This window comes from Elephas maximus, chromosome 1 (assembly GCF_024166365.1).
Source record: "Elephas maximus indicus isolate mEleMax1 chromosome 1, mEleMax1 primary haplotype, whole genome shotgun sequence".
NCBI classification, from domain to species: Eukaryota; Metazoa; Chordata; class Mammalia; order Proboscidea; family Elephantidae; genus Elephas; species Elephas maximus.
Window position 1 is genome coordinate 105,464,058 of NC_064819.1, and position 26,921 is coordinate 105,490,978.

Consider the following 26,921-nt stretch of genomic DNA (forward strand, 5'->3'; position numbering starts at 1 on the left):
GGGACGCCTGCGCGGTGCTCCTTCAACTGGGGGTGGGGCGAGCCAAGAACTGGGGTTAGAAGGCGTGGCCTTAGAGGCGCCTGCGCGGAGACGGTTGGAGGGAGGCCCGATTCCCCTTTGTTCGGGTTCGCCATTTTGCGAGGCAGCGGCAGTGGCGGCGGCAGCGGCGGCTGGAGCCTCTGATTGGGTTTCGGGGTCCGGTACTGGAGCCAATCAGCGCGGGCAGCGAACCGGGGGAGCGAGGCACGGTGAGTGTGAGGAGCCAATATCCAGCGGCCCAGAGCCGGCCCCAGCGCCCCGATTGGCGGGTCTCGCTGACCACTCAGGAGAGGCCCAGGCGCCCGTCGAGCCCGGGAGTCGAGCTGAGCCTAGCCGAGCCGGGCGGCCGGCGGCCCCGGCCCGGAGCCTGCGACTGCCTCGGGCACTCCCGGCCAAGGCCTGCAGGGGGCCGCCCCGTGCGGGGATGGCGCCCCTGAGAGCGGGCACCTCGAGGTCCCGGCCTTTGCAGGGTGCCAGTGCCGGTTGGGGATGCGTTCCCTTTCCCCCGACCCTTAGGCCAAGTGTTCAGGTCCCAGGCCGAGGGTTTCCTGCCACGAATGCCCCTACGCTCAGGTACACACGCGCCCCAGGCCTCGGCGGTTTCCTCCTGGTCGTTCTGGTCTCACAACTTAAACCCGTCTTTGCATTCTCGGCGGTCCGGCCCTCGGGACGGGAACTCTCTCCGCGGAGCCTTTGCCGCCCTCCCCCCGCCCCCAGCCCTCTGTGAGCCGGGTCTGTGTGTCTGCAGCCCCCTAGGTCGGGAGGGAGACCCGGAGTAGACGCGCCTTGGCCACAGGGCCCCAAGGAAGGCGGGAGCGGGCCGGCCCGCCCGCGCCGCCTCCCTGATCCGAGGAGGGGTCCGTTAGCGCGCCCACTGCCCAGCCGCGCCCCTCCTCCCAGCCCGCTCGCCCCGGGTCCCCGGCCCCGCGCCGTTACCACCCCCTTTTGGCTCGTCATTTCCTCTTCTCCCCGCCCCGCTCACCGGGGCAGAACCGCACACCTTCTTCGTCAGGGAGCCCAACCGAGCCGTCTCCCTTTCTTGCCCGGTTGTAAGGCCAGCCCATTCGGCGCCTGGAACCTCAGTCTTAGAAGAGGGATAGCCCTGAGCATTCTTTTTCCCCGAGGCTGCATATAAGTTTTCTTCCTATTAGTGTTATCCTTCGTTCATTTTGTGAAGTCTCCCACCCTTGGGAATATACTAATTCTTTAAGCTTTCTGGATTGTTTTGAATGTGTCAGGCTTGACTCAGTCCATAGCCGTTTCCTGAATTGTTTTTTCTAGTATGTTTTCTAAGCCGGTTTTAACCTTTTCTTATCAAATGTTTATAGAATTAATAGTGTTGTGGCGTTTTCTTTAGGGTGAGAGGAAATCTCCGTTGGCAGCCAAATATTGAGTAGTTCATATGTGCCAGACATCAATTCATGTGATGATGGGGAGGGAGAGGGCAAGAGTAAATGAGAACCATTCCTGCGTGGTGGAGATTGAAGGTGAACTACTGAGACTTAACGGTTAGTGCTATCCAGGGGCTAAGCTCAGAGTCCTGTGCAGGTACTTGTGTGTGAGCTATAAACACTCTGGTTTAAGACTTAACACTGCCACACTTTTTTTTTTTTTAATAATTTTTATTGTGCTTTAAGTGGAAGCTTATAAGTCAAGTCAGTCTCTCACATGAAAACCTATTACACCTTGCTACACACTCACGGTTACTCTCCCCCTAATGAGACAGCAGCCGGCTCTCTCCCTCCACTCTTTTCGAGTCCATTTCGCCAGCTTCTAACCCAAATTGCCACACTTTTAGTTGGCATTGAAGGACGATGAGATTTCTTCAGACAGAAAAGAATGAAAGAGCATTGCTGGCAAAGAGAAGTATATGTAGAAGCATAATGTGCTTGAGGCAGAAGATGGAATGGGGCAGTAGGAGAGCTTGGGCTGAAAAGCCCATTGGTAAAATGCCGTGTATATCTTGCTAAAGACTTTTTTAGGAAGCAGTTATCCTGTCTGGAAGTTCAGGTAGAAGAGATCTAGAAGGTTCTTTTTTTTTTCTAAAATTGAAAAACAAGGTTCTGACTTGTGAGGTGTACCTTACAACAGTGGCTGAATTTGGGGGAAGAAAAGGAGATTTTTCTCTGAGGACTTTTAAGAAGTTTTTCACTAATGTAAAGCACCTAGTGCAGTCCCTGGCACATAAAGTAGGTCTTCATTATGTGGTGCCTGTTTTCTATAATGATGTTTACTAAGATCATGCAACTGGTAAGTTTCGGAAGACACCTAATCCAATGTTCTTTCCATTTCTAAAACTTTAAGGAAGGTTTTTGTTTTTGCCTTTTAGCAGAAGTTTTTTTTGTGTGTTATTTTAATCATTTTCTAAATTCATTTAATCCTTAACATTATCCAGATTAATAGATGGTGCAGTGTGACCCAAAATGTTTTTATATTTGCTCTTAGAGTAGATGTTTTAACCTTGGTATTTAAAGATGGCTACATCTGGTCGCTTCAAAACCAGCAGTAGGCATCTTTTTAAAAGGCAATTGCGGTCTGGTCACCACCTCCACTTGTTAGCCTGGTATTTGAGAGACAAGTCTGGCCTCTGTCTCCAGGTGGCGCCAACCTAAAGGTTGGTAGTTAGAACCCACCCAGAGACTCCTGGTGATCTGCTTCTGAAAGGTCCCACACAGTCTTGAAAACTCTATGGAACCCTGTTCTACTCATAACACGTCATGAGTCAGAATTTGTTTTTTCTTTTTTTTTTTTAAGTCTGGTCTTTAGTTTGCTCACGACATGGGGCCTTTTAGTCTACTGTTCATGTACTGAAATTTTTCTGTCCTTATGTTTATGCTGCTCCCTTCACTTGGAGTATTCCACCCCCTCCCGCATCATCACATACCTAAATCCTCACATATTACGCAGCTCAAGTGACACCTTTTCCTAAAGTTTTCTTTGATTTATTCCAGCTAGAAGAAATCTCCATTCTCCAAACTCCCACATAACTTTCTTCTTATGGTTCCAGTTCAGGTTTTTATTCCTTTGCTAAGCTTAAAGACACTTCGAAGTTAAAACCGTGGTCAAAATTTTCTTTTTAATCTCTAAAGCATTTAGGACGGTGTCTGGCACTAGGTACATCATTTGCAGGGAGAAGGAGCAAATTAGGACGCGCCAATCTGGAAACCTCTGGAGGATGATGGGGAAGCTGTTCTCTAGTTTTTGTTCTCTAGTTTTTATGAAACACGTATTAGGACTTACTTGTGAATTGTGAAGTCAGTTTAGTGGGCCAGCGCTACTAACTTTTTACAATAGGAAATTCTGAGGAGCATCTTATGTTATGTAGGAAAAATGTTTCAGTTATATGGTTTTATATGTATATATGTAACCAGTGGTCCTGTGAAATGTGTTTCTTACTGTAACTCGTGGTTTAAAAAGTTTGAGAGCTACTGTTCTAGTTTTTGCCAGGTGTGATGGTTAAGGTTGTGTGTCAGCTTAGCTGGGCCATGATTGTCAGTGGTATGGCAGTTATAATGTAGTTTGGTGTCTATGAAATGATGTGATCACCTCCGTAAGGAGATTTGATATAATATAATCACCTTTGTGATGAGATCTACTGTGAGCAGCCAGTCAGTTCAAAGGGAATCTCCTTGGGAGTGTGGCCTGCATCTAATATATGTGGACTTCTTGGCAAAGCTCACTGGCTTTTGCTCGCTCTGGATCCTGCATCTGACCTCTGGTCCTTGGGACTTGAGCTAGCAGCTTACCTGCTGATCTTGGGATTTGTCGGCCCCGCGGCTACCTGAGTCAGGAGAAGCCTCCTTGATATAAACTGCATGTGTGCTCACGCTGTCTGTGTATATGATACATGTCTCTATATATATATACACAGGTAAATACGTATGCGTAAGCATATGTATACACATACATATGTATGTATGTATACATTTCACTGGTTTTCCTTCTCCAGAGAACCCAGTCTAAGACACCAGGTAGCCAGGTGCTGTTGATTCTGACTCATGGCAGCACGATGTATGTCGGAGTAGACTGTGCGCCCTAGGGTTTTCATTGGCTGGATTTTCAGAAGTGGATCACCAGACCTTTCTTCTGAGGTGCCTCTGGGTGGACTCAAACCTCTAACTTTTGGTTAGCAGCTGAGTATGTCAGCTGTTTGCGCCAACCAGGGACTCCTTTTGCCAGGTAGTGATTGTCAAATACGGTAGTCTAAGGGGCTTTTCCTATGCTTATACTTGAGGTCCTGAAAGTTTTAGCTTTAAAATGTGTGTAGGTCCACATACAATGGATTCCCAGTGGTCCCAGTGTCAGCTTCTGTACCTTGAAAGGCAGGCAGATACGCTGAAGAGAGTTTTCATGCTAGCCAGAAAAAACACACTCATCCCCTCTGTGTGTCTGTCTCTCTCTCTCTCTCTCTGAGGCACAAGCGTTCAAGCCTTTGTGTTAGGCACAAAAGCTAGACAGACTAAATCTGGCTGAATTAATTTTATCAGGAATTTGGGCAGAGCCAGAGAGGCACTTGAGGAAAGACAGTGTGTCAGATTGTATTGCAGCTTTGCTAACTGAAGCTCACAGTGGTGGGAATATACGGCTCTTGAAGAGCAGCATTCATGATTACTCTCAGTATCCCAAGCTGAATTACGTCCTCATTAACGTGGAATTGCTACTAGATTTGAAGCTGCTTCCATTTTTACCCTTCAAAGCATGGTGAATTTAAATGTCCACAAATTGGTGTATTTGTATTACCTGGATAAATTAGTGAGAAAGAAAAACTGCATGACATTATATTTATTAGTCATTATCACATGCTTCAAATTCTATTTTAGTCTTGTAAGATGTAAATATCTGCAGACTAGTAGGGAAATTCTCGTACAGGAAATAAGTGTACATTTTTATGAGTTTTGACAGATTTATACACCCGTGCAGCCACCACAGTGCAGATGTAAAACATTTTCATCACTCCCAGAAAGTTCTGGATGTTCCTCCCAGTCACCCCCTTTCCCTCTCCCTCCATTCTCCAGGCCCAGGCAACCACTCCTGCTTCATCTCTAGATTATTATTATCTTTCCAGGGTTTCATGAAATGGAATCCTATGTACTCTTTTATATAATGACTCTTGATTTTATCAGTTAGCACACACAAAGTAATTGTGTGCGGTGCAGTTAGAGACAAGATAGAGTTTAGGGAGGCCTGTTGGCAGGGCCACTTCATCTGACTGAAAACTCAATTTTCAGTAGTGTACCTAGATTCTCTCAGGAGCTGACTCAGTCAACCAGTTAAGAAGAGGATGGTGGAAAAATCAGTCTGTCAGTATGCAGAAGAAATAACTATCAAGTTTACTTGTATCGCTGATCATATTTGCTCCCTGTTGGCTGATCTACATGGAGTTCCAAATCTAAAAATTTGCTTGGTGAGCATTCCATTAGAGTAAGGACAGTGAGTTGGAGAAACCATATGGCCATAGGCCATTGTGCTGTGATGGCATAGCCATCCTGTCACTTAATTGTGGCTCTTAACACTCATATTGTATCCCATTTTGGTTACGAGTCTTCATAGGCTTGATTATCTTTTATTAGATTTTCCCTAACATTTTACTCTGAAATTTTCGAATGTACAGTAGAGTTGAAAGAATTTTACAGTAAGCACCTGTATACTCCCCATTTAGATTTTACATTTAATATTTAACTATACTTGCCTTATCACCTATTCATCCATTGATCCATCTTTTTTTTTAATTATTCATTTTAAAGTAAATTTTAGACATCAGTATACCAGCCTACCAGTTAGTGTTAAGCCAACTACCCTGCACGTATCAGAGTAGAACTGTGCTCCACAGGGTTATGAGTGGTTGGTTTTTTTAGAAATAGATTACCAGGCTTTTCTTCTGAGATATCTCTGGGTGGACTTGAACCTCCAACCTTTTGGTTAGCAGCCAGGCACCACCCAGGGACTCCACTGAAGTATATAACCAAACCAAACCCATTGCTGTTGAGACGATTCTGACTTACAGTGACCCTATAGGGCAGAATAAAACTGTCCCGTAGGGTTTCCTAAGCTGCAGATCTTTACAGAAGCATACTGCCATGTCTTTCTCCCACAGAGTAGCTGGCGGGTTCGAACCATCGGCCTTTAAGTTAGCAACCAAGTGCTTAAACTACTGTGTGACTAGGGTTCCTTGTTGAAGTGTATGTTGTTGTTAGGTGCCATCAAGTGTTGAGTTGGTTCTGATCCATAGCAACCCTGTGTACAACAGAATGAAACACTGCCTGGCCTTGCTCCACGTCACATCCTTGCTGTGTTTGAGCCCATCGGTTGAAGTGTATACCCATAGCTGTCAAGCTGATTCCAACCTATAGCAACCCTATAGGACAGAGTAGAACTGCCCCATAGGGTTTCCAAGGAGCAGCTGGTGAATTCCAACTGCTGGCCTTTTGGTTGGCAGCCTGAACTCTTAACCACTGCACTGCATCATTGCTGTGTTTGAGCTTGTCAGTCAAAGTATATAGGAAGGGTAAATTTGAATATTGATGGGAAGTCTGATGACATTAAAGATTTAGTAATTTTTTAATGCTTGAAAACGATAATGTGGAGACACTATCATTGTGATAAAATGATAGACAAAAGAGCCTTTATTCTTTAGCAATATATGCTGAAATGTTTAATGGGTTTTTTAAAAAAATTACCATTTTCAATATAATTTGATGTCTGAGATTTGCTTCAAAATAATCCAGAGGAGAGGCAGAAAGGGGGTGAGGTATGAGTGAGACAAGTATGGCCATGGGTTGAAAATTGTTCAAGTTATACTTTTGTATATATTTGAAAATTTTCATAATGAAAAGTTAGATTTATACAGTAATAGGTGCGGTGTTGTTCCTATTCTTAAGCTCTTTTTAGAGAAAATCACAGCATTAGTAAATAATTTTAAAGTTTTCCTAATATCTAATCTGTAAGTATCTTGTTAATAAATTTTTATTTCTTGCCCTTGGTTGAAATGCAAACTCCTAAACCTTTGACACTCTGCCTAGCTAAACCCGTTGTCCGACTCATAGTGACCCTGTAGGACAGAGTAGAACTGCCCTACAGAGTTTCCAAGGAGCACCTGGTGGATTTGAACTGCCGACCTTTTTGGTCAGCAGCTGTAGTAGCACTTAACCACTACACCTAGCTAGAAGTGTTGTTGCTTAGCACTACTTAATAGCGCTTCCATAAGCAAATGCAGCAGACCAGGGTAACGTGTCTGATAGGCAACAAATATTTGTTCCAATTTAAAGAAACTTTTCACTTTCTGAACTTCCAGAAATCAGTAAGTCTTTTAACAAAGCAGTATTGTAGCTTAATTGAGTGTTTTTAAGGGCAGGCGTTGGTTTGGTAGTATTGAGGAATAAGGCTGCCAAAAAGAAATGATTAAGAGTGTTGTGAAAACACCATAATGAGATCTTTGTTATGATTGTCCTTTGAAATCCTAGTTTAAAATGGTACTAAATACAAACGTTTCATATTTTCTTATCCTGTTTTCTTGTAAACAAAATACAGTGATAAGTTATCAGTGTTGATTGTCTGGCAAGGCCTCTGTTGCCAATCTAACTCTAGTTTCTCTCCCAACTTCTCTGATAGGAGCGAAGCTCACAGTCTCCTAGCATCTCCCGAGCGAAGCCCGCTGTGGACGGGATTCTAACATGGAGCAGTACACAGCCAACAGCAGTAGTTCCACAGAGCAGATTGTTGTGCAGGCTGGACAGATTCAGCAGCAGGTGAGCAAGTGAAACCCCTGGAAATACCACAGCCATCTGGGTAATCACAGCACACTCAGTTTGATGGGTATGTTACTCTGGGGAGTTATCTGAGAGGTGCCTGATCTTGTCAAACACCAGATTTGAGAACTTGTGCCAAAGTATTTTTTGAAGATAGAATTTGTTGTGATTTCTCTCCTGTTCTCTCTGTTCAGAACTCTATATCCAGTCTGTGACCACTTAGAATCCGTTCTTCTTGGAGGCCTGACTTGATAATAAGTTATCCTTTTTCTGTCATCTAAAGTCAGGACATCTAGTATGCTTTCAGATGGAAATTTGGAGTAGGGTTTTTGTTTGTTTTGTTTTTTCCCCCAAATACAATTCTCTTCTTGGTTGTGTTAGCAAGTGATTGGCCACAATAGACAGACCAGTATAGTCAGCTTCCAAGAAATCCACTGCTCTTTCATTCGGTCCACCACAGTGGTTATTCTGAAAAGCTCTAACTTAACAAGAGGATAATACTTAGACAGCCTCTCTTATGGGTGAGCACTTATTAGAAAGGAATTCTCTGCTGCTGATTTATCCCAAATTAAGATAGGTTACTTCCTTGAATTTATACACAGATTACATTTTCTGATGGTTTATATCTGGGCTTATTTTAGTAAAATTTCACATATTTTCCCCCCAGAAGAAGAGATTTATTATGTTTTAATTTGACCTTTAGGCAAGATTGATACCTTGGAATGTTTTGTTTCTAAAATAGAACTTAGCTAGTTTAGGCAAGTAGTTAGTAGGAAAGACAAGGAAGTTTTGATGAATTGTTTCTATCTGTTGATCAAAGGAAGGAGTGATCTTGATTAAAAGAGATAAATTATTTAAGCTTCCTTGCTGGATTTTCTTTCCACATAGCTGCTGTGGCTCTGGCAGCTTCCTTTAACTGCCCTCTAAGAGAACAGATTTCTATAAAGGGCCCTCCATTCAGATCAGTGCCCTGGTGGGTGAATTTCTAATCTGCCCAAACCTACCAGTAGAGGATATACAAATAAAACTGATTCGCTGAAAACATTGCTTCTATGGCAGTCCAAATGGGTAGAAATAATCTTAGTTTTGGGATATAAGAGCAATGACCTAATAAAGATGACTTTGGCTGACGGTGATTGGTTCTTCCCTTCTGGGTGATATCACTGAAGCCCCAGAAATTCTTCATTGTAGTGTCAGTTAACTTCATTGTAGTTTTCTTGGGAACTCATTTGAAGAAATAAAAAGAGCATTAGAATGACAGTATAAGCAAAAGGATCAAATGCCTATTTCTGGAGGAAAGGACCACATTAAAACAAATTTTTGTGTTAATGATGAAAACTATTTTGACCTTGGTCATGGAAGTGTGTTTTGAGTTCCACTCTGGGAACAAAGGGCTAATATCTTTGATCCTGCAACCTTCAACAAAATAGCTTCAGTATGAGTCTGTACAGTTTGAAAGTCCTGTGTAGGGTGGGACTTTTAAAAGAAGACTCGCCTCCCTCACATAAGAGGTAAGGTGATCTCATGTCTTGAACTGTACATTTCCTTCCTGACACATCTCAAGCTCTTCCTGTTCCTGTTCTCAGCAGCAGGGTGGTGTCACTGCCGTCCAGTTGCAGACTGAGGCCCAGGTGGCATCCGCCTCAGGCCAGCAAGTCCAGACCCTCCAGGTAGTGGTGCCCTCTCTGATTCTCTGTGAGCACTGCATGACCTTCTCCTCGCCTCGTGTCTGGTGCTGTTTGTATTTGGATCTCAAGTAGGAATGGCAAAGTCAATTGCATGTCTTCAGTGCTGCTAACTTGTCTTGAGGCTTAAAAGATGCCAGATTCCTAATGTTTCATGCAGTCGTGTAGTGACCGCTGTATCAATTTCTGAAAACCACATTTAGCTTGTGTGTTTCTTTGGGAATGCCTGAAGAGGAAACAGTACAAGTGACAGGAAGAAATGCTTACAAGTGGCATTAGATCCTACTCAAACTGTGACAACATGGCATTGCAAAATTTCGGGAACTTGTGTTATAATAGTGGAGAAGGAAATATATTTGGATATATTAAAGAGGCTTAATTTTTATTAAATGGTCATCTCAGCTGCAAAATAATCGTTGCACTTGGCAAGGTTTTTCCAATCACTGAATCTTCTTAATCTCTTGTTAACTGCTGCCTTTTGTTTATTACCTTTCTTGGGGAAATAGTGACCTGTCTTCTTATTGGATCTGTGACAATTACCCCCATGCCTCTTGGTTGGGCAAGGATGGGATATGCTTTATATAAATCTTAGGTGTTAAGGCCACTGTAAGAATTCTTAGTTAATCAATAGCAGTGCCTTAACATTATGTATGGCCAAGTTAAATATCCTAAATTGGGGTCATAAATTTGGTCAGTGCCTGTATGCAATAGTCTTCTCTGTGTCTGCAGGTTACTTTGATTAAAGTCACCATATTTTGGGGGAAATTGGCAAGATTTCTGTGCCCTGCCCTTTTCCTTCCATTGACTTGGAATTGATTCAGAGTAGAACCTGGAATATAGAGCTGGCATCTCACTTTATTACTAGACCTGCTAAACATCCTGCAGTTAACTACCCCTTATTGCAATCATTTCACTTCACCCTTTCAGGCTTCCTCTCCCTTGCAACTAGTGTGTTGAATTCAGCCAATTCTGAACATAAATTTGGCTGAAAGACGCTGAACTTGCAGCTCCTCCCAGATAGATTGGAATCTCAGAGTTGAGCAGCTTGTTATCCATATTATTCATGCTTGCTTCATCTTACTGATGTATAAAACAGTATTTTGGATTGCCGTTAACCACTTGTGGAATGGGAATGTAACATGCTCTTAACTGTATGGCTTCTTGTCTGATGCATGTGTCCTTGCGCTCATTCATGTGTTGTAAACATGGCGGGCTCCCTGGAGTCCCAGCGGGTTTATCGTGTGCACTGTAGCATGCCAGTGAGGGGAGAAATTAAGATGATGGATGGCCAGAACATTATTAATAGTTGTGCCTTAAAACTTGTCTTTCCTACTTAAAAATTTGATTGAAAAGAAATGGAAATCTTTTCTCTAGGGATCTCATTATTTTTGGAGAACTCTAAGTAGTTCTTTTAGTTATTCATACAATAAATATTCTGAAAAAGCTTTCCAGATACAGCTTCTGTAAGCATTGGTGTAGCAAGAGGAATTTGATTTTGAATATAGGAGTAAGGGAGGGAAAATCATACAAGAATCTGGCGGTAAAGTCCTAATAAGTCAAGTGGAGTTTCTCCAACGGACAGTTTAACAAAACCTAGGATTTTAATTTCTTGGTGATTCTGATACGGTGGTGGTGGTTAGGAGAGGGGACCTTCATAGCTAACCTAAACATCCAGGACAGGTTGATCTTTTAACTAGTTGCTATTATTTAAATGGAGCCATAGTAGTGAAGTGGTTAAGAGTTCAGGCTGCTAACCAAAAGGTGGGCAGTTCGAATCCACCAGCTGGTCCTTGGAGGCCAGATGGGACAGCTCTACTCTGTCCTGTAGGATCGCTATGAGTCAGAATCGACTCAACGGCACACAACAACGATTATTTACATACATTTTCACTGGCATTAAGAATGAATAGTTTTGTCAGATAAATAAATTTTTGCTGTTGTTATTCTGTTACAAATAATTACTCAAAACAAGGATAGAGCCTGAAAATGAAAGTTTTGGCCTATTAACTAGTCTCTTGACCATTCTAATTCATTTCTAAAGTGGTTTACTTTTTGACCTCCAGAAAGCATTGTGCAAGCTAAGTATTTTTTTTTTTTTTTTTTGGGTGGGGGGGCTCAGGCTGTTATAGAGCACTGGGAATGCTCTGGCTTCTAGAATAGTCTTTTTGCTCAGAGGAGCTTCAAAGTTGGCAATTTATTTACATGATTGTTACGTGTAGTTTCAATAGTCATCATTGCTTTTATTAAAGCTAAAATAATTAGGTTGATATTACAGGGTCCGTTGTGAGGAATTCCACCTTGGAAATTGCAAAAGAAAATATCTCCAGTCTTTGACGGTGGGCTATTTAAACAATAGAATTCTCAGAATGAATGAAGAGGGTAAAAGGTATACATTTCATTTATGCTTGAGAGACTCTGGGGACATAAGCTGTTAGAGCAGCTTCCTACCCAGCCCCCTGCAGTCACTGCTGGGCACAGCTTGATTTACTCCCTCCAGGTTATTTAGAATTTGCACTCAACCACCATTACCTCCATCACCTTTTTCTCTCATTGCTTCTCTAGCCATTGCTAGAGACAATTCCTATGGGTCTAAAAAGGCAAATAGCCTTCACATTTTGATTAAATGCTTGCCATGGGTTTAGCATGTGTTTGGTGATAAATACCTTATATCTACTGAGATTTCCTGAGAACTCTGGGTATACTCTATTATGTCTGACTTAAACTGTTCAACTTGGCATTTCGTCAAAGATATCGTGAATATTTGAAGAAGATAATTTAAGGACTTTAGGTCTTGTTTTCTTAGTGTCTCTCCTACCTTTACCCCCTCTATCAAGGCAGCAGAATGATTCTGGTTATTTTGGTAAAAGCTTTTTTGTGTCTTGTGTTATTTCATTGTTCATATTTTATTACATTCTAGGTCCAGGGGCAGCCATTAATGGTGCAAGTCAGTGGAGGACAGTTAATCACATCTACTGGCCAACCCATTATGGTCCAGGCTGTTCCTGGTGGGCAAGGTCAAACCATCATGCAAGTACCTGTGTCCGGGACACAGGGTTTGCAGCAGGTGAGTGGTATAAAAAAATGTTTGGGTATGTTGTCAGAATAGAGGCTTTAAATGATAGATTGTTCCAGATAGATGATTTGACAGTTGATATGGCATTTAATTGCTTCCCATCCCCCCACCCCTGTTCTGTTCATTTTCCACCTTTGTAGTACAGTGAAGGAGTCCTGGGTGGCGCACTTGGTTACATGCTAGACTACTAACTGAAGTGAAAGGCAGGTCAGACCCACCCAGAGGCACCTCGGAAGTAAGGCCTGGTAATCTGCTTCCAAAAGATCACAGCCTTGAAAACCCTGTGGAATACAGTTCTATTCTGTACACTTGGGATCACCATGAGTCAGAATCAACTCAATAGCAACTAACAACAACAAATACTGGTGGTATAAAGTAGAACTATGTGGAAATTCGGACATCTCTGGTAAGGACTAAGATTATTAGACATGGTCTTGAATTGATATAAAGAATGAAAGGAGTGAGAATCTAGTTTAATGAAAATAATTCATTAGTGTGGCACTCCTGAAGGGCTGGAGGAGGGGATTTACAAGTCTGCTTTGGAAATTGTTGTTTTCGATCAGATATGTTCTTTTTATTTGTTCCAATATAATTTGTAATTTGAAGTATCTAGAAAGTAGTGAAAAGGAAAAAATTTCAGTCCAGACCCATCATACACCTTTAAAAGTGTAATTAGAGCAAAAGTTATAACCTTAAATTCTTTATTTAAAGAGGGCTGAAAATTATCTTAAGAAGTTAGGAAAAGAACAACAAAATGAGAAAAAAAAAAACAGTTAAGTAGAAAACAAATATATAGAAAGAATAAATAAACAAAAGCGGATTCTTTGAACAAACCAACGAAGTAGTTAGGTAGATCCCCCTCAAGGCCTGATTACAGAAGCAGAAAACAAAGGTGATAGGGAAGACAAAGATGTACAAGAGATTACAAGAACTGTGCAGGAATGTGATGTACAACTCTGTGGCATCAAATTTTAAAATCAGAAGGATTTTTGTCATCAAGTTAGCAAATATTATCCAGTGCTGGAATGGATGTGAGAAAAAGGGCACGCTCATTATTTTCGGGAATTTGAAATTCTAAAGTCTTTGGAAAGACATCTCAACTATCTCTTTAAATTTTAATATATGAACCTTTTTATCCAGTAGTCCTACTTCTGAGACTCCGTCCTGTAGGAAGGAAAGTATATTGTAGTTTTTATGCATAACTTTTAGGCATGATTGTAGCACGCATATAGTGTCTTTGCTTTTTTTTTTTTCTCTTTTCCTGTTTTTAATTTATTTCTACATGGTTTTCTTAGTTATTTTAAGCTTTTTCATAATTGTTAGTCAATTTTGATCAATCGGAATTTAAAGTATATTTAGGGGTTTTTCTTTTGTTTATTTCTTGGTGTTTTGCTTTCCTTTTGTAGGCAAGGTTACTGTAAATATTTTTTAGCATGATAGTTTTATTTTTCAGTTGAACTCTTGGCATATTTTTGCCAAGATAGAGTTGTAGTTAGGATTAAAAGGAGTTTCCACATTTGCTTCATGCATAAATGTATGAGAATTTAAATATATTTTCAGTGTGTGCTTTGCTTAGATCACATGCTTTTTCATTTCTGTCCTTCCTTGTCACCTCCTCTCTAGCCCCCCTTGCCACACCTTCCTCTCCACTGTTGAATAGAGACAATGTTATATAGTGCTAAGGGCCAGCATACTGTGACTGCAGTGACCTGACTTTCATTCCCAGGTCTGCCATTAAATAAGCTTTCTGACCTTGGCCAAGTCATTTAATAGTCGGTTTTCTTATATGAAAATGCAGTTTATATGAGATGATTTCTAGGGTTAAAGTTCATTCCTGCTCCAAATTCTGATTGGCGGGGGGAGGGGAATAGGGAGATTGGATATAACAGACCTTAAAAGGGTTGTCGATTTTACTGCATGAAAGTAGGACTATAACTTAACAAACCAGCCTGGAAAAAAATTTTTTTTCTGTTACGTATATGAGACCTTTTGAAAGATTCCATAGCCTCTCTTAGAATGCTTAAGTTGTTGTTTTTTTTTTTTTTTTAATTTTTATTGTACTTTAAGTGAAAGTTTGCAAATCAAGTCAGTCTCTCATACAAAAACTCTAGTTGCTCTCCCCCTAATGAGACAGCACACTTCTTCTCTCCACCCTCTATTTTCGTGTCCATTCAGCTAGCTTCTGACCCCCTCTGCCTTCTCATCGCCCCTCTAGGCAGGAGCTGCCCACATAGTCTCATGTGTCTATTTGATCCAAGAAGCTCACTCCTCACTAGTATCATTTTCTGTCCTATACTCCAGTCCAATCCGTGTCTGAAGAGTTGGCTTCAGGAATGGTTCCTGTCTTGAGCTAACAAGGTCCGGGGACCGTGACCTCCGGGATCCTTCTAGTCTCAGTCAGACCATTAAGTCTGGTCTTTTTACGAGAATTTGAGGTCTATGTCCCACTGCTCTCCTGTTCCCTCAGGGATTCTTTGTTATGTTCCCTGTCAGGGCAGTCATCGGTTGTAGCTGGACACCATCTAGTTCTTTTGGTCTCAGGCTGATGTAGTCTCTTTCTGTCTCTTGGGCTCATAGTTACCTTGTGTCTTTGGTGTTCTTCATTCTCCTTTGCTCCAGGTGGGTTGAGACCAATTGATGAATTTTAGATGGCTGTTTGCTAGCGTTTAAGACCCCAGACGCCACTCTCCAAGGTGGGATGCAGAACGTTTTCTTAATAGATTGTATTATGCCAAATAACCTAGGTGTCCCCTGAAACCGTGGTCCCCAAACCCCTGCCCCTGCTGTGGTGGACTTCGGAGCATTCAGTTTATTCAGGAAACTTCTTTGGTTTTGTTTAGACCAGTTGTGCTGACCTTTCCTGTATTGTGTGTTGTCTTTCCCTTCACCTAAAATAGTTATTGTATACTATCTAGTTAGTGAATACCTCCCTCCCTCCCTCCCTCCCCCGACTCGTAACCATCAAACAATATTTTCTTCTCTGTTTAAACTATTCCTTGAGTTCTTATAATAGTGATCTTATACAATATTTGTCCTCTTACAGCTGACTAATTTCACTCAGCATAATGCCTTTCAGGTTCTTCCATGTTATGAAATATTTCTCAGATTCATCATTGTTCTTTATTGATGCATAGTGTTCCATTGTGTGAATATACCATAATTTATCCCCCATTGATGGGCACCTTGGTTGCTTCCATCTTTTTGCTATTGTAAACAGTAGAACGCTTAAGGTTTTAATCACTCTTGCAAAGGAGGTTGCTTCTCATTAGTGTTCTTTGAATCGCCATTTCTTTTAGAAAGTACTCTTTAGCCTTTTTAGTATTGCATTATCCCTTTTAGCATTCAGTGAAGTCTGTGCTCTCTTTTATTGTAAAAAAAGAAATGTAGATGTCCAGATACGTGCAAAATTTTGAATGTAAATTTAGATTAAGAACCTTGGGTTGATACAGACAGTGGAATCAGATTAGAGAACTGCAAGAATAGCAGAAGTTGGTATGTGACAAAAGTGATACATCAGTGGAGAAATGCTTCAGGAATGATAAGAAAATCGATCCCTGCCTCACAGTATATACAAAAATTCTTCCTGGATGGATTAAAGATCTAAATGTGGAAGAACATACTTGAGAACTTTTAGAAGAAAACAAAGTTTGCTTTATGCTATGGGATACTTCTAAAAGGATTTCTTAAAGACTAAAAACAAATAGATTTGACTACTTTTAAATAAAAATGTAGATATATTAAAATGTAAGTAAAGGTAAAAGACAAGGTACGGTCTTAGAGAAGATATTTTTAGCACATATTAACTGGATTTGTATTCAGAACATACAAAGAATTTACTACGTATCGATACGAAAATAACAATCCAATAAAAAAAGAGCAAAGGGTATCAAGAGATGGAAGAGGAAACCCTAACGGCCAATATAAATAGGTGTTCTTTGGTATCTGAAATGCAGGAATGAAATAGATTTGAGCAACACAGTACCCATCGCTATCCAGAATTTCTGTCTGAAGTTTAGCTGTACAAACTCAGGAACCAAATAGATTTGAATAGCAAGGGATACATGTAGACATTGCTCTGTCTCACTAGTTAATAAGGGGAATGCAAATTAAATCCACAAAAGATTGACATGCATTAATGTGACAGTACTGAGTATTGGTGAGGTTGTTGGAAGACACAAATAGGAGGAGTATAATGGGGCATGTTGTATTTGTTACTTATTGCTGCGTAACAAATTATTCCAGAACAACAAACATTTATTATCTCACAGTTTTGCCGGTCAGGTATCTTGGCACAGCTTAGCTAGGTTTTCTGACTCCGGGTCTTTCACGAGGCCCTCATTAAGGTATCAACTTGGGCTACAGCCACCACCGGGCTCAACTGGATAGACTAACTTCCAAACTCACATGGCTATAAATGCCTCAAGTTCTTGCTGGCTAGACAGAGTAAGAAGCAGCCAGCAGAGTGGAAGTCATAGTCTTCTTTGGTAATCTAATCTCAGAAATTATGTCCTATAATTTACTATATTCCATTCGTGAAAAATTCACACATTTAAATAAGGAGACATGTTATTTGAGCTGGTAATTTCTGAAAGTAAAATCATTGGAAACAACCCAAATACTAAGAGAAATGAATAAATAAATTTTGGTATAATTTTTTAATGTGATATTTTACATCAATTAAAATGAATAAACTAGGTTCTATTTCAACTGGCTGTATCTTGAAAACTGGTGACTGAAAAAAGCAGATCGCAAAAAGCTACACACAATATGGTATCATTTATATAATATTTTAAAACACAAAACAGTACCATAGTTTTATGGATGCATACATATAAAATATGGTCTGTAAGGATACTCAATAGTTTTAGCTTAATGGTTACCTTTAGGGTGGGAGGGAAATGTTAAATGAATCAAATAATGTGTTAAGTCTGAATGGTGACTACATGCGTGTCTAATAAGCTAGCCTCAACTTTTCTGTGTGCTTAAAGATTTCATAGATGTATATATGTGAGGTTCAAACACACCAGTAGGCCTGCAGGAGAAAGACGTGGCAGTAGGCTTCCATAAAGATTACAGCCTTGGAGACCCTATGGGGCAGTTCTACTCTGTCGTATAGGGTCCCTGAGTCAGAATTGAATTGATTGTACACAACAACAGAAATGGGAAGAAGACCATAAAAAGATGATTTTTAAAATCTAATCTATAGAATTCCAGCCTAGAGTTGGAAACATTGGAAATACCTTTTTTTTTTTTTTTTTTAACGTCATGTCAGAGATAAAGTCCTTTTTCATCAATAACTGTCCCCAGGATTGTTTTGAATAAATATGACATCATTTCATCTGTAAAAATATAATTCAGAATGTACTTTCAAATCAACATACTTTAAGTATATAAAATATGTCTCCATTATCATATCTTTAAAAAAGCTGACAGTGAGTCCTTAATATCAAGTATCCAGTGTTCAAAATTCCCTGATTGTCTCATAAATGAAAAACAAGTTATGTCTAATTCATGATTGAGAGCAGAACAGGACTTCTGCCTTTTTCTCCCTCTTTAGGACACTTGCTGCTTTCCAGAGGAATTTGGATAATACACACAGGGGTCTGAAGAGACAGGTGTGATTAGGGTACCATCCTCTCCTTGTGTTCTCTTCTGCAGATACAGTTGGTCCCACCGGGACAGATCCAGATCCAGGGGGGACAGGCCGTGCAGGTGCAGGGCCAGCAGGGCCAGACCCAGCAGATCATCATCCAGCAGCCCCAGACAGCCGTCACTGCCGGCCAGACCCAGGTATTTGCATTAGTTCTGTCAACACAGACGCACAACCGATTCGGAATGGTCAGACAAAAGAGCCACATGTGGAAATGGGCGGAGCCCTGGTGGCACAGTGGTTAAGCACTCAGCTGCTAACTGAAAGGTCAGCAGTTTAGACATACTAGCAGGCCTGCAGGAAAAAGACATGGCAGTAGGCTTCCATAAAGATTACAGCCTTGGAGACCCTATGGGGCAGTTCTACTCTGTCGTATAGGGTCCCTGAGTCAGAATTGAATTGATTGTACACAACAACAGAAATGGGAAGAAGACCATAAAAAGATGATTTTTTTCCTTTTCTTTTGGCATCTTTGGAATCTGTTAAATTGTGGCGTGATTTATTTCTTACAGACACAGCAGCAGATTGCTGTCCAGGGGCAGCAAGTGGCACAGACTGCTGAAGGGCAGACCATTGTCTATCAGCCAGTTAATGCAGATGGCACCATTCTCCAGCAAGGTAAGGTATGCTTAAGTGTCCATGGACTTCATGGGCTTCTTTTTTGTTCCTTAGGCAACTCGCTGCTTCAAAGATTGAATAGTAAACTACCCGAAATAGTTTTTGAAAGAAAAAAGGTTTCCTCATGTTCTCTTTTGATTGTTGGTTCCTTGTCACCAGTATGTGACTAACACTGATTTTACTTGTAGGAGTTTTTTCTTACACTAGTTGTTAAAAGACTGGTCTTGTTGATTATGTAAGCTTTTAATGCTTTTGGGGGAGAAATATTTCTAAATAAGAAGATTGGAAAATAAGATCTTTCTTGAATGAGGAAGAAATGGGTCAGAAATCAAGTTGGCATTTAGAGTGCCGTTGCTGCTTATCCCCCCACCTTTTTCATTTATTCCAAAAAGACTTATTATATGTCTACTGTGGGCGCAGCAAGGAGCCCTGGTGGCGCAATGGTTAAGTGCTCAGCTGCTAACCAAAAGGCCAGCTGTTTGAACCCATCAGCTGCTCCGTGGGAAAAAGAAGTAGCAGTCTACTTCCGTAAAGATTACAGCCTTAGAAACCCTATGGGGCAGTTCTGCTCTGTACTATAGGGTCACTATGAGTCAGAATTGACTCAACAGCAGCAGGTCGGTTTTTTTTTTAATGCACACAGCACTTTACTAAGAAATGTTCTGTCATCAAAGGGCCTATACTCTAGTGAAGGAGACATACATGTAAATAAACAAAGTCAATGCAGGGCCCTTTTGGAGGTAAGTTTTAGGAACAGATGATACATTAATAAGGAAGAGATGAAATTTGCTTGGATTGAGAGGAGGATGGACTTCAGACAGGAGGACATCTTCAAACTGGACTTGAGGGCTTTTGAAGGCATTTATCAGCTAAATCTCGGAAGAACATCTGCTCACATTTCACTTAGGTTCTATGACTAAAGTTTTGAGATTAAATTGTTTGCAGTATACAAAATCCAGAGATGGCAACAACAGTGTGTTCTCATACGACTCAGGAGAGGGCCTGAACTGGACTGAGCCCTGGGGAGAGCTCAAACAGAACGGCGAACAAATCAAGTGCTGCTTATGATTTTTTAAAAGAGACTTTGTAGTATTTTTTGATAACATCTTATCTGTTGACAGTGATTTGAAATGCTTGGTTTAATTGTAGCTTTTAGTCATGCAACTGACTAACTCGTCAGTTTGGAATAAACAAGCTGTAAGTTTATAAAAAATCACCACCCTGAAGCAGTTCGTTCATATGTACAAGAATGAGGAATATAGAAGAGGAGACCTCCAAACTTTCTCACCTCTCTTTGAAAACCATTAATGGAATGCCCAGAGAAATATCAATTATAAGAATAGATTTACTAATAACTGGGATGTGGACAGCTAATAGAATTTCAGATTGTGATTCTTTCGCTTATGTATAGCAAACCAAGGAGAGGAGGAGAGTGCTTTTTCTGCTCTACCATTTTTTATGGTACTTTTTGTCAGGGTGAATGAGTCTGTGCCAGATAGAAGAGGGACTAACTGTGTTCCCTTCTTTCTGTGTGCCTGTTTTTTGTTTATGTTTTATTTTCTTAAAGTTACAGTCCCTGTTTCAGGCATGATCACCATCCCAGCAGCCAGCTTGGCAGGAGCCCAGATTGTTCAGACAGGAGCCAACACCAACACAACCAGCAGCGGGCAAGGGACTGTCACTGTGACACTGCCTGTGGCAGGCAATGTGGTCAATTCAGGAGGGATGGTCATGGTAAGAAAATGGATTATTTAGCTCTCTGTTCTCACTTATAATTTAGTTTTCCATTTATCTCTTTGTTTTTGAAAGTTTCTTGAAATTGCATTTTGTCATCTCCCTTCTTAAAAACCAAGAAGCCCTGGTGGTGCAGTGGTTAAGTGCTCACCTGGTAACTGAAAGGTCAGTAGTTTGAACCCACTAGCCACTCTATGGGAGAAAGATGTGGCGGTCTGTTCCGTAAAGATTTACAGCCTTGGAAACCGTGACGGGCAGTTCTGCTCTGTCCTGTAGAGTCGCTTACAAGCCAAGTTCACTGCTCCATGGCAGTAGGTAACTGTCTTATGACTACTGTTCCTGACCATTAGATGGCAGCAGACATTCCTGGAAAATGAAGCCGAGGCTGGACATGATTTATGTCTTTTTTTTTTTTTCTTTTTCTTTATGTCTTAGATTGGCTCCCAAACCCCCTATGACAGGATCATCTGGGGTGTTTGTTAAAAATGTAGACCTTTAGTGTAAACATTACCCAGGTCTGGGGTGTTTGTTAAAAATGTAGACCTTTAGTGTAAACATTACCCAGGGTTGGGCCCCGGAATCTGCATTTAACTAGTACCCAATAAAAGCTATTATTTATAGCATTCAGGAGAAAATAGATTAACAGGGACCAAGAAACTAGTGTCCGTACTTTATGCACTATGAGCGCTGGTTTCCTCCTCATACAGATGGTGCCTGGGGCTGGCTCCGTGCCTGCTATCCAAAGAATCCCTCTACCTGGCGCAGAGATGCTTGAAGAAGAGCCTCTCTATGTGAATGCCAAACAATACCACCGTATTCTTAAGAGGAGGCAAGCCCGGGCTAAACTAGAGGCAGAAGGCAAAATTCCAAAGGAAAGAAGGGTATGTATAACATTGGGACAATATAGAAGGGATCAGCAGGGTTCTACAACTGAAATTACTTTTTGTATGGTTGTTTCCTTGAGTACCTTGCAAATAATTGGAGTTAGATAGCTCTTACCTTTTGTAAGAGTTAGCATTTGTTGTTGCTATGTGCAGCTGCAACCATAATAACAAAACAATGACGGTGACTTAACCAAGATTTTGGTTTTTCCCTCACATAAAAGAAGTCCAGAGGTAAATTGTTCTGGATTGGTAGCACAGTTCACAGTTGTCAAGACCCATTCTCCTCCTGTGTTACTGCTCTGATATTCTTACTGTGCTACTTATGGTCCAAGATGGCTGCTTGAGCTCCAGTTTAGGAGCAAAGGAAACAAGAAATGTTCCTTCTCTTTCACCGTAACTTTCGAGAAGTTCATACAACACTACCACTTATATCTCAACAGCCAGAATTTAGTTACATAGCTGCACTTACCTGCGAGGAAGGCTAGGAAATGCCGTCTTTTTAAGCAGTCCAATAAAAATTTGGTTCTGCCACTAAAGCGGAAGGAAAGGATGTATACTGGGAGTTAGGTAGTGATTTCTGTTGTGCTTTTGGAGAACAATGTTGTTAGTCATTTAGCATTCACATTCTTAATGTAGTTATGTATTGTTAGCTGCTATCTAGTGTTTTCTCCAAAGCTTTCTCCATAATTCAAAGTCATAATTACTGCATGTGCCTTTGGTCACAGCTGTCCTAAATTATCGAGGATAGGATTTGGGCATTAAATAACTATGTTGGTCTGCCTAGCAATTAAATGCCTTTATTTCTCTTGTTTCAGAAATACCTGCACGAGTCCCGGCACCGTCATGCGATGGCACGGAAGCGTGGTGAAGGTGGGCGGTTTTTCTCTCCAAAGGAAAAAGATAGCCCTCACATGCAGGTAAGAAGGCTTACACCTTTTATGTTCTTGATTGCATTCTTTTCTTGTGTTGAAGACTTCAGCAGCACCTTCTTGCTGTTACCACACTCAGGAACTAATCAAGTTCACTAAACTGGGTACAGCGTTGTGTCTCATAGATTTTCTCTGGTCTTAAACACAATGAAGATTTTTAATCCAGTGGTCTTTGTTCCCTCCTTATTGTCATTACAATGTATCACTATTAATTCCTTCTTGAAATTCTCACTTTCCTGATTTTCAAGAAACAAAGTTTTATCGTGTCTTAGTGTAGTAGAAGCAGCAGCAGCTTATACTTTTATATGCAGACACTACGTTAGTACTTCTTTCATCATTTTTGTTGTTGTTGTTGAATCTTTACAACAACCTCAAGCCCCATGAGGTAAAAATAATATTGTCTATATTTTACAGATGAAGAGTCTTAGGTTTAGAGAGGTTAAGTAATTTGCCTGAGGTAAGATGATTAATAAATGGTATGACAGAGGGAATTTAATTCCAGAAGTCATCTATTTAATCTACTACACTGGCTCTTAACATCTAATGCTTCCATTTATTTTATAGGCATTTCTGAGTCAATACATCCAAATTAGAACTCTGGATTTTTGTTCATTTGACTTTATATGTGTGGTTTTTTTAACTCAACGAGGAACATGTCTATTCACCCAGTTACTGAAGCTAGGATTGCCCACTTCTTGAAGAAGTCCTCTGGGTTATACCTCTGCAGTATAACTGGGGATCAGTCTACTTTTTCCCTCCCCACTGCGTGGATTACTGTAAGAGGTGCCTAACTGGTTTCCCTTCTTCCACACTTGTCCCCCTCTAGTCCCTTCTCCACATCTTAATGTGACCTTTAAAAATGTGTATCAGGTCACATCATTGCCCTGTGCCGTCCCTCTTCCCTGCCCTTTCCCATTTGCACTTAGACTAAAATGCAACATGCTTACTATGGCTGACAAGGTCCTACATGATCTAGCACCTCCCACTTCTAGTTCCATTTCCTTCTGTTCTTGGATTCTGCACTCTTGCCATGCTCTTCTTTTGTCCTTACAATCTCCAGTCTGCAAAACTCTTCATGCCATCATTCTGCACAGAAATTCCGTATATTTTAGGTTTGGGTTAAATCTGAGAAGCTGTCCCTAACCATTACCCTATCCAGAGTAGATCTCTTCTACGCCATTGTTTTTTCATAACATCTTTTCTTTAGAGTGTGATAAATAATCTAATTGTTTTATATGTTGCTTAATTGTTTAAAGGTTGCCTCCTAGACTACAAGCTCAGAAGAGGATAAAAAAAATAGAGGGTAGAAAATTGCTTTGTGGTCTCAGTACTTACCATAGTGCCCAGTACAGAAGACACACTCACTCAGAAAATGTTTGTTGAATTAATGAATTCCTACCATTTATGGGTACTTCATTCTGTATGAAAGTTATATCCCATCTGCACTACTACAGTAACTGCCAAATTGATCTCCAGTCTCCTAATAATTGACCTTATACAGTACTCCCAGATCAGTCTTTGTAAGATAGTATTTGTTTTTCAGTCACATCAGTCCCCTGCTCTCAAAGATCTATGCTAATTCCTTGTTTCTTACTGCGTCAAGTCTCAAACTCCATTTCTGTATGACATCTGAGCAGCTTTGTCTTATTACTCCCCTCAACAATCAGACGAGGTTTCCTCAGTGTCCCGCACACACACAAACACCAACTGCTTCGGTGCTATTACTTCTCACCTATGGTCTGAAAGCCCCTCCTTTTTCCTTGCTGTTCATTCATGTAGATTATGAATGTGATGTGCCAGCTATAGGAGGGCACTGTGCCAGGGCCTCTCCTAACTCTATTTGTTAACATTATGACCTTGGTCACCCTACATAACCTCTTTTAGTCTCAGTTTCTCCCATCTGTAAAATGGAATACTATTAGATAATTCACAAAAATGTTGTGAGGGTTTCATGTAACAATCCACATAACATCTATTTAGCACATGGCGAGTACTCCGTAAATGTTGGTTATTGTTCTTGCTAGTTCTTAAGACCCAGATCCAATCTTACCACCTCCACAGATCTTTCAGCTTTTTCTCTGAACTGGCCAATTAAGGCTTTGGAGCCTTGTTGTAGGGAACTGAAGGTGGTTATTGTCAAGTATTGCAAAAAGCGTCAGGGGCTAATCCTTGCCTTAAAACTGCAGATATTAAGCCAGAGGCAGCAGGCTGGTGTTTAGTGAAAAGAAGATTGAATGGGAGGCAAGAAATTTGGGCACCTGACTAAGTTTTTTACTCTAGTCCAAGGAAATCACTTTACCTATCAAGGCTTCGAGTTTATCTACAAAATTGAGCACGTTGAAGTAAATAAATTCTAATGTTCTTTCCAGCCCTGCTCGGTGTTCAAATGTGATAATTAGAAAATAATAACCCAAAAATACAGTATGACATGGTTTCTCTGGGTCTTTTAGTAACCTGAAGATCTCAAAACATTTAGGCAAGAGATGCATTGACCTCTACAGTGTTTGATAATGGCGTGTTGGGCCAGACGTTAAATCCTCCTAAGAATAAGGTTTATAGTCTCTGCTCTGCTAATGGAGCTGACGTGGTTTTAAACCACGTATGCAGACTTACATGCACTTGGTATAAAGTGGAGGAATTTGTGTATATTCCCTTGAAGATAAGTAGTGAGAGCCAAGAATTCCCTGTTGTTTTTTTGCAAAAAATTTAGTCATTATTATGTTTTCTTTGTCTCTAGGATCCCAATCAAGCCGATGAAGAAGGAATGACACAGATAATCCGAGTGTCCTAACCCCAGGTCATGTGATGGAGGTGATCAAGGTCACGTCCTTGCCACTGTTCCAGGAAATTGATCAACTCTTCCAGTGGGACACTCACGATCATGTTCTGTCCTTTTCTACAGGACAGAGACCACTTAGTTTTTAATAAGTGGATCAGTATTATAATTGCAGCAATGTCTGGCAATTTGAAGTTGCAAGCCTTTGTCTCACCTTTTCAATCAGAGCCTATTTCAGACTGTTGATGACACGGTGACATTTCATGGTTTAGGATGATGGACAAGGGACCCATGCCAGCAGTACCAAACACAGCACTTATATCAACTGATGAAGCAGGTCACCCCTCACAGCAGGGGAGAGCAACCTTCTCAAACTACAAACAAGGAAGCCACAGCCCACTCCTTCCCATGGGAATTTGGTTAGACAGCATCCATCCCTCTGGTGGAGATTTCAGTCTAACTGAATAGACACTTTGTATTCAGAGGTGGCTTCTGGGCAAGGAGGTTCCATCTTTTGGTATGGAAACAATAAATTCTCTGAGATACATTCATCTAATCTGTGGTAATAATAAGAATCTTCATCTCCCCAGATGGTAGGTTGGTATTTTTGGACTTCGGCCAAGAAAAAGCTATCTGTGGATTGAATGATGACAGTCTCAGGCACTTAAATACAATGCCGAATCTCTGATTGTAGCTTTGACAAGTCATAATCTGTTTGTCCCTCTATTGAGAGGTCCTTTGGACCATCCATACTTCTTACCTATGGCTACTTTAAGACAAATTTAGAGGGTATTGGACCTTGAAGCTGCCTTTTCGAAGAAACAAAACTGTTTAACAAGTTCTGTGCTGAAGTGCTTGAGGACATTTGTAGTATCTTCCAAAAAGAGCTTTTCAAGCATAGGCTTTATGATAGCATTTGGAGAATAGAGGGGTTCGTATGTGTTTCAGCCTAAGAGAAAAAGAGTATTATACATACCCATGTCTTGTCATATAGCATGATTCTCCAGTGGATACCTGGGGTGAATCATTAAGATGAAGACAATAATTTATATTCACATTAAAACCTTTCAGTAAGCACGGAAAGGGAAAAGTCTGGGATTTAGTCCTTGACAATTTCTGGAAAGCACTCTTCAGTAAAGCTGGCCTGGACATATCCAAGGTTTCCTGCTAGAGCTTGAGGTGGATCTTGGCTTCACTCCTACAGTGTTTTGTGCTGGCCCCAGAGAGCAAATACTCTCATTCTTCCCATGGCAGCTCATTCTTTGGTGTCCCACTCTTTTCCCCTTTCTCCATAGGCCTTGTGCAGAAAGGTTTTCACACTGCCTCTGCACTCTGGGGATAAACTGCAGACTGCAAATAGGAATTCCTGCAGGGTCAGGAACTGAGCCACAGTTCGCAGAATGGGTGGTGCCTCAGAAATCTATTTCTTCTCTAAAAGTTGAACCCTGGGAAAACTAAGATATTCCAGAAGAGTTACTGCCTTCTTTGGAACAAAGAAAGAAAACCCAATTCTTCTGAAGAACGTTAGGGTTGATTTAATACCAAGAATAAAGATTGGCTTTTTGTTCTTTGACTTCACTCTAATTGTATTTAGAGGGAAAAGATATTAAACACTCTTAAGGAAAATGTCACAAAGGCAATTATTGTAATGATTGAAGTAGGTACAGAGCTATGCAAAGGAAGCAGGAAGTGAAATTCTTCTTAGTCCCCGAAATCTAGTAATCTGTCCTAGCTCCTAGATGTCAGGAGGGGCCGGTCCTTTGGTAGGCTCACTAGAAACTTGTGGCT

At 41.0% G+C, this 26,921-nt stretch overlaps 1 protein-coding gene across 7 annotated transcripts; it reads left to right on the forward strand.

Moving 5' to 3' along the window:
• The first annotated feature begins 107 nt into the window (after positions 1–107).
• Positions 108–26,706, forward strand: NFYA (nuclear transcription factor Y subunit alpha). Of its 7 annotated transcripts, none has more exons than XM_049891445.1 (10): positions 108–248; positions 7,648–7,784; positions 9,371–9,457; positions 12,387–12,533; positions 18,201–18,332; positions 18,705–18,810; positions 20,378–20,544; positions 21,252–21,425; positions 22,244–22,345; positions 25,095–26,706. In XM_049891445.1, exons 2-10 carry the CDS (start codon positions 7,710–7,712, stop codon positions 25,146–25,148), a joined length of 1,044 nt encoding a protein of 347 aa, XP_049747402.1. In that variant the 5' UTR covers positions 108–248; positions 7,648–7,709; the 3' UTR covers positions 25,149–26,706. The 7 variants fall into 7 exon arrangements, with proteins under 7 accessions (XP_049747402.1, XP_049747418.1, XP_049747415.1 ...); XM_049891461.1 differs by having other exon boundaries at positions 20,396–20,544; XM_049891458.1 differs by having other exon boundaries at positions 9,371–9,454.
• Positions 26,707–26,921: the final 215 nt, after the last annotated feature.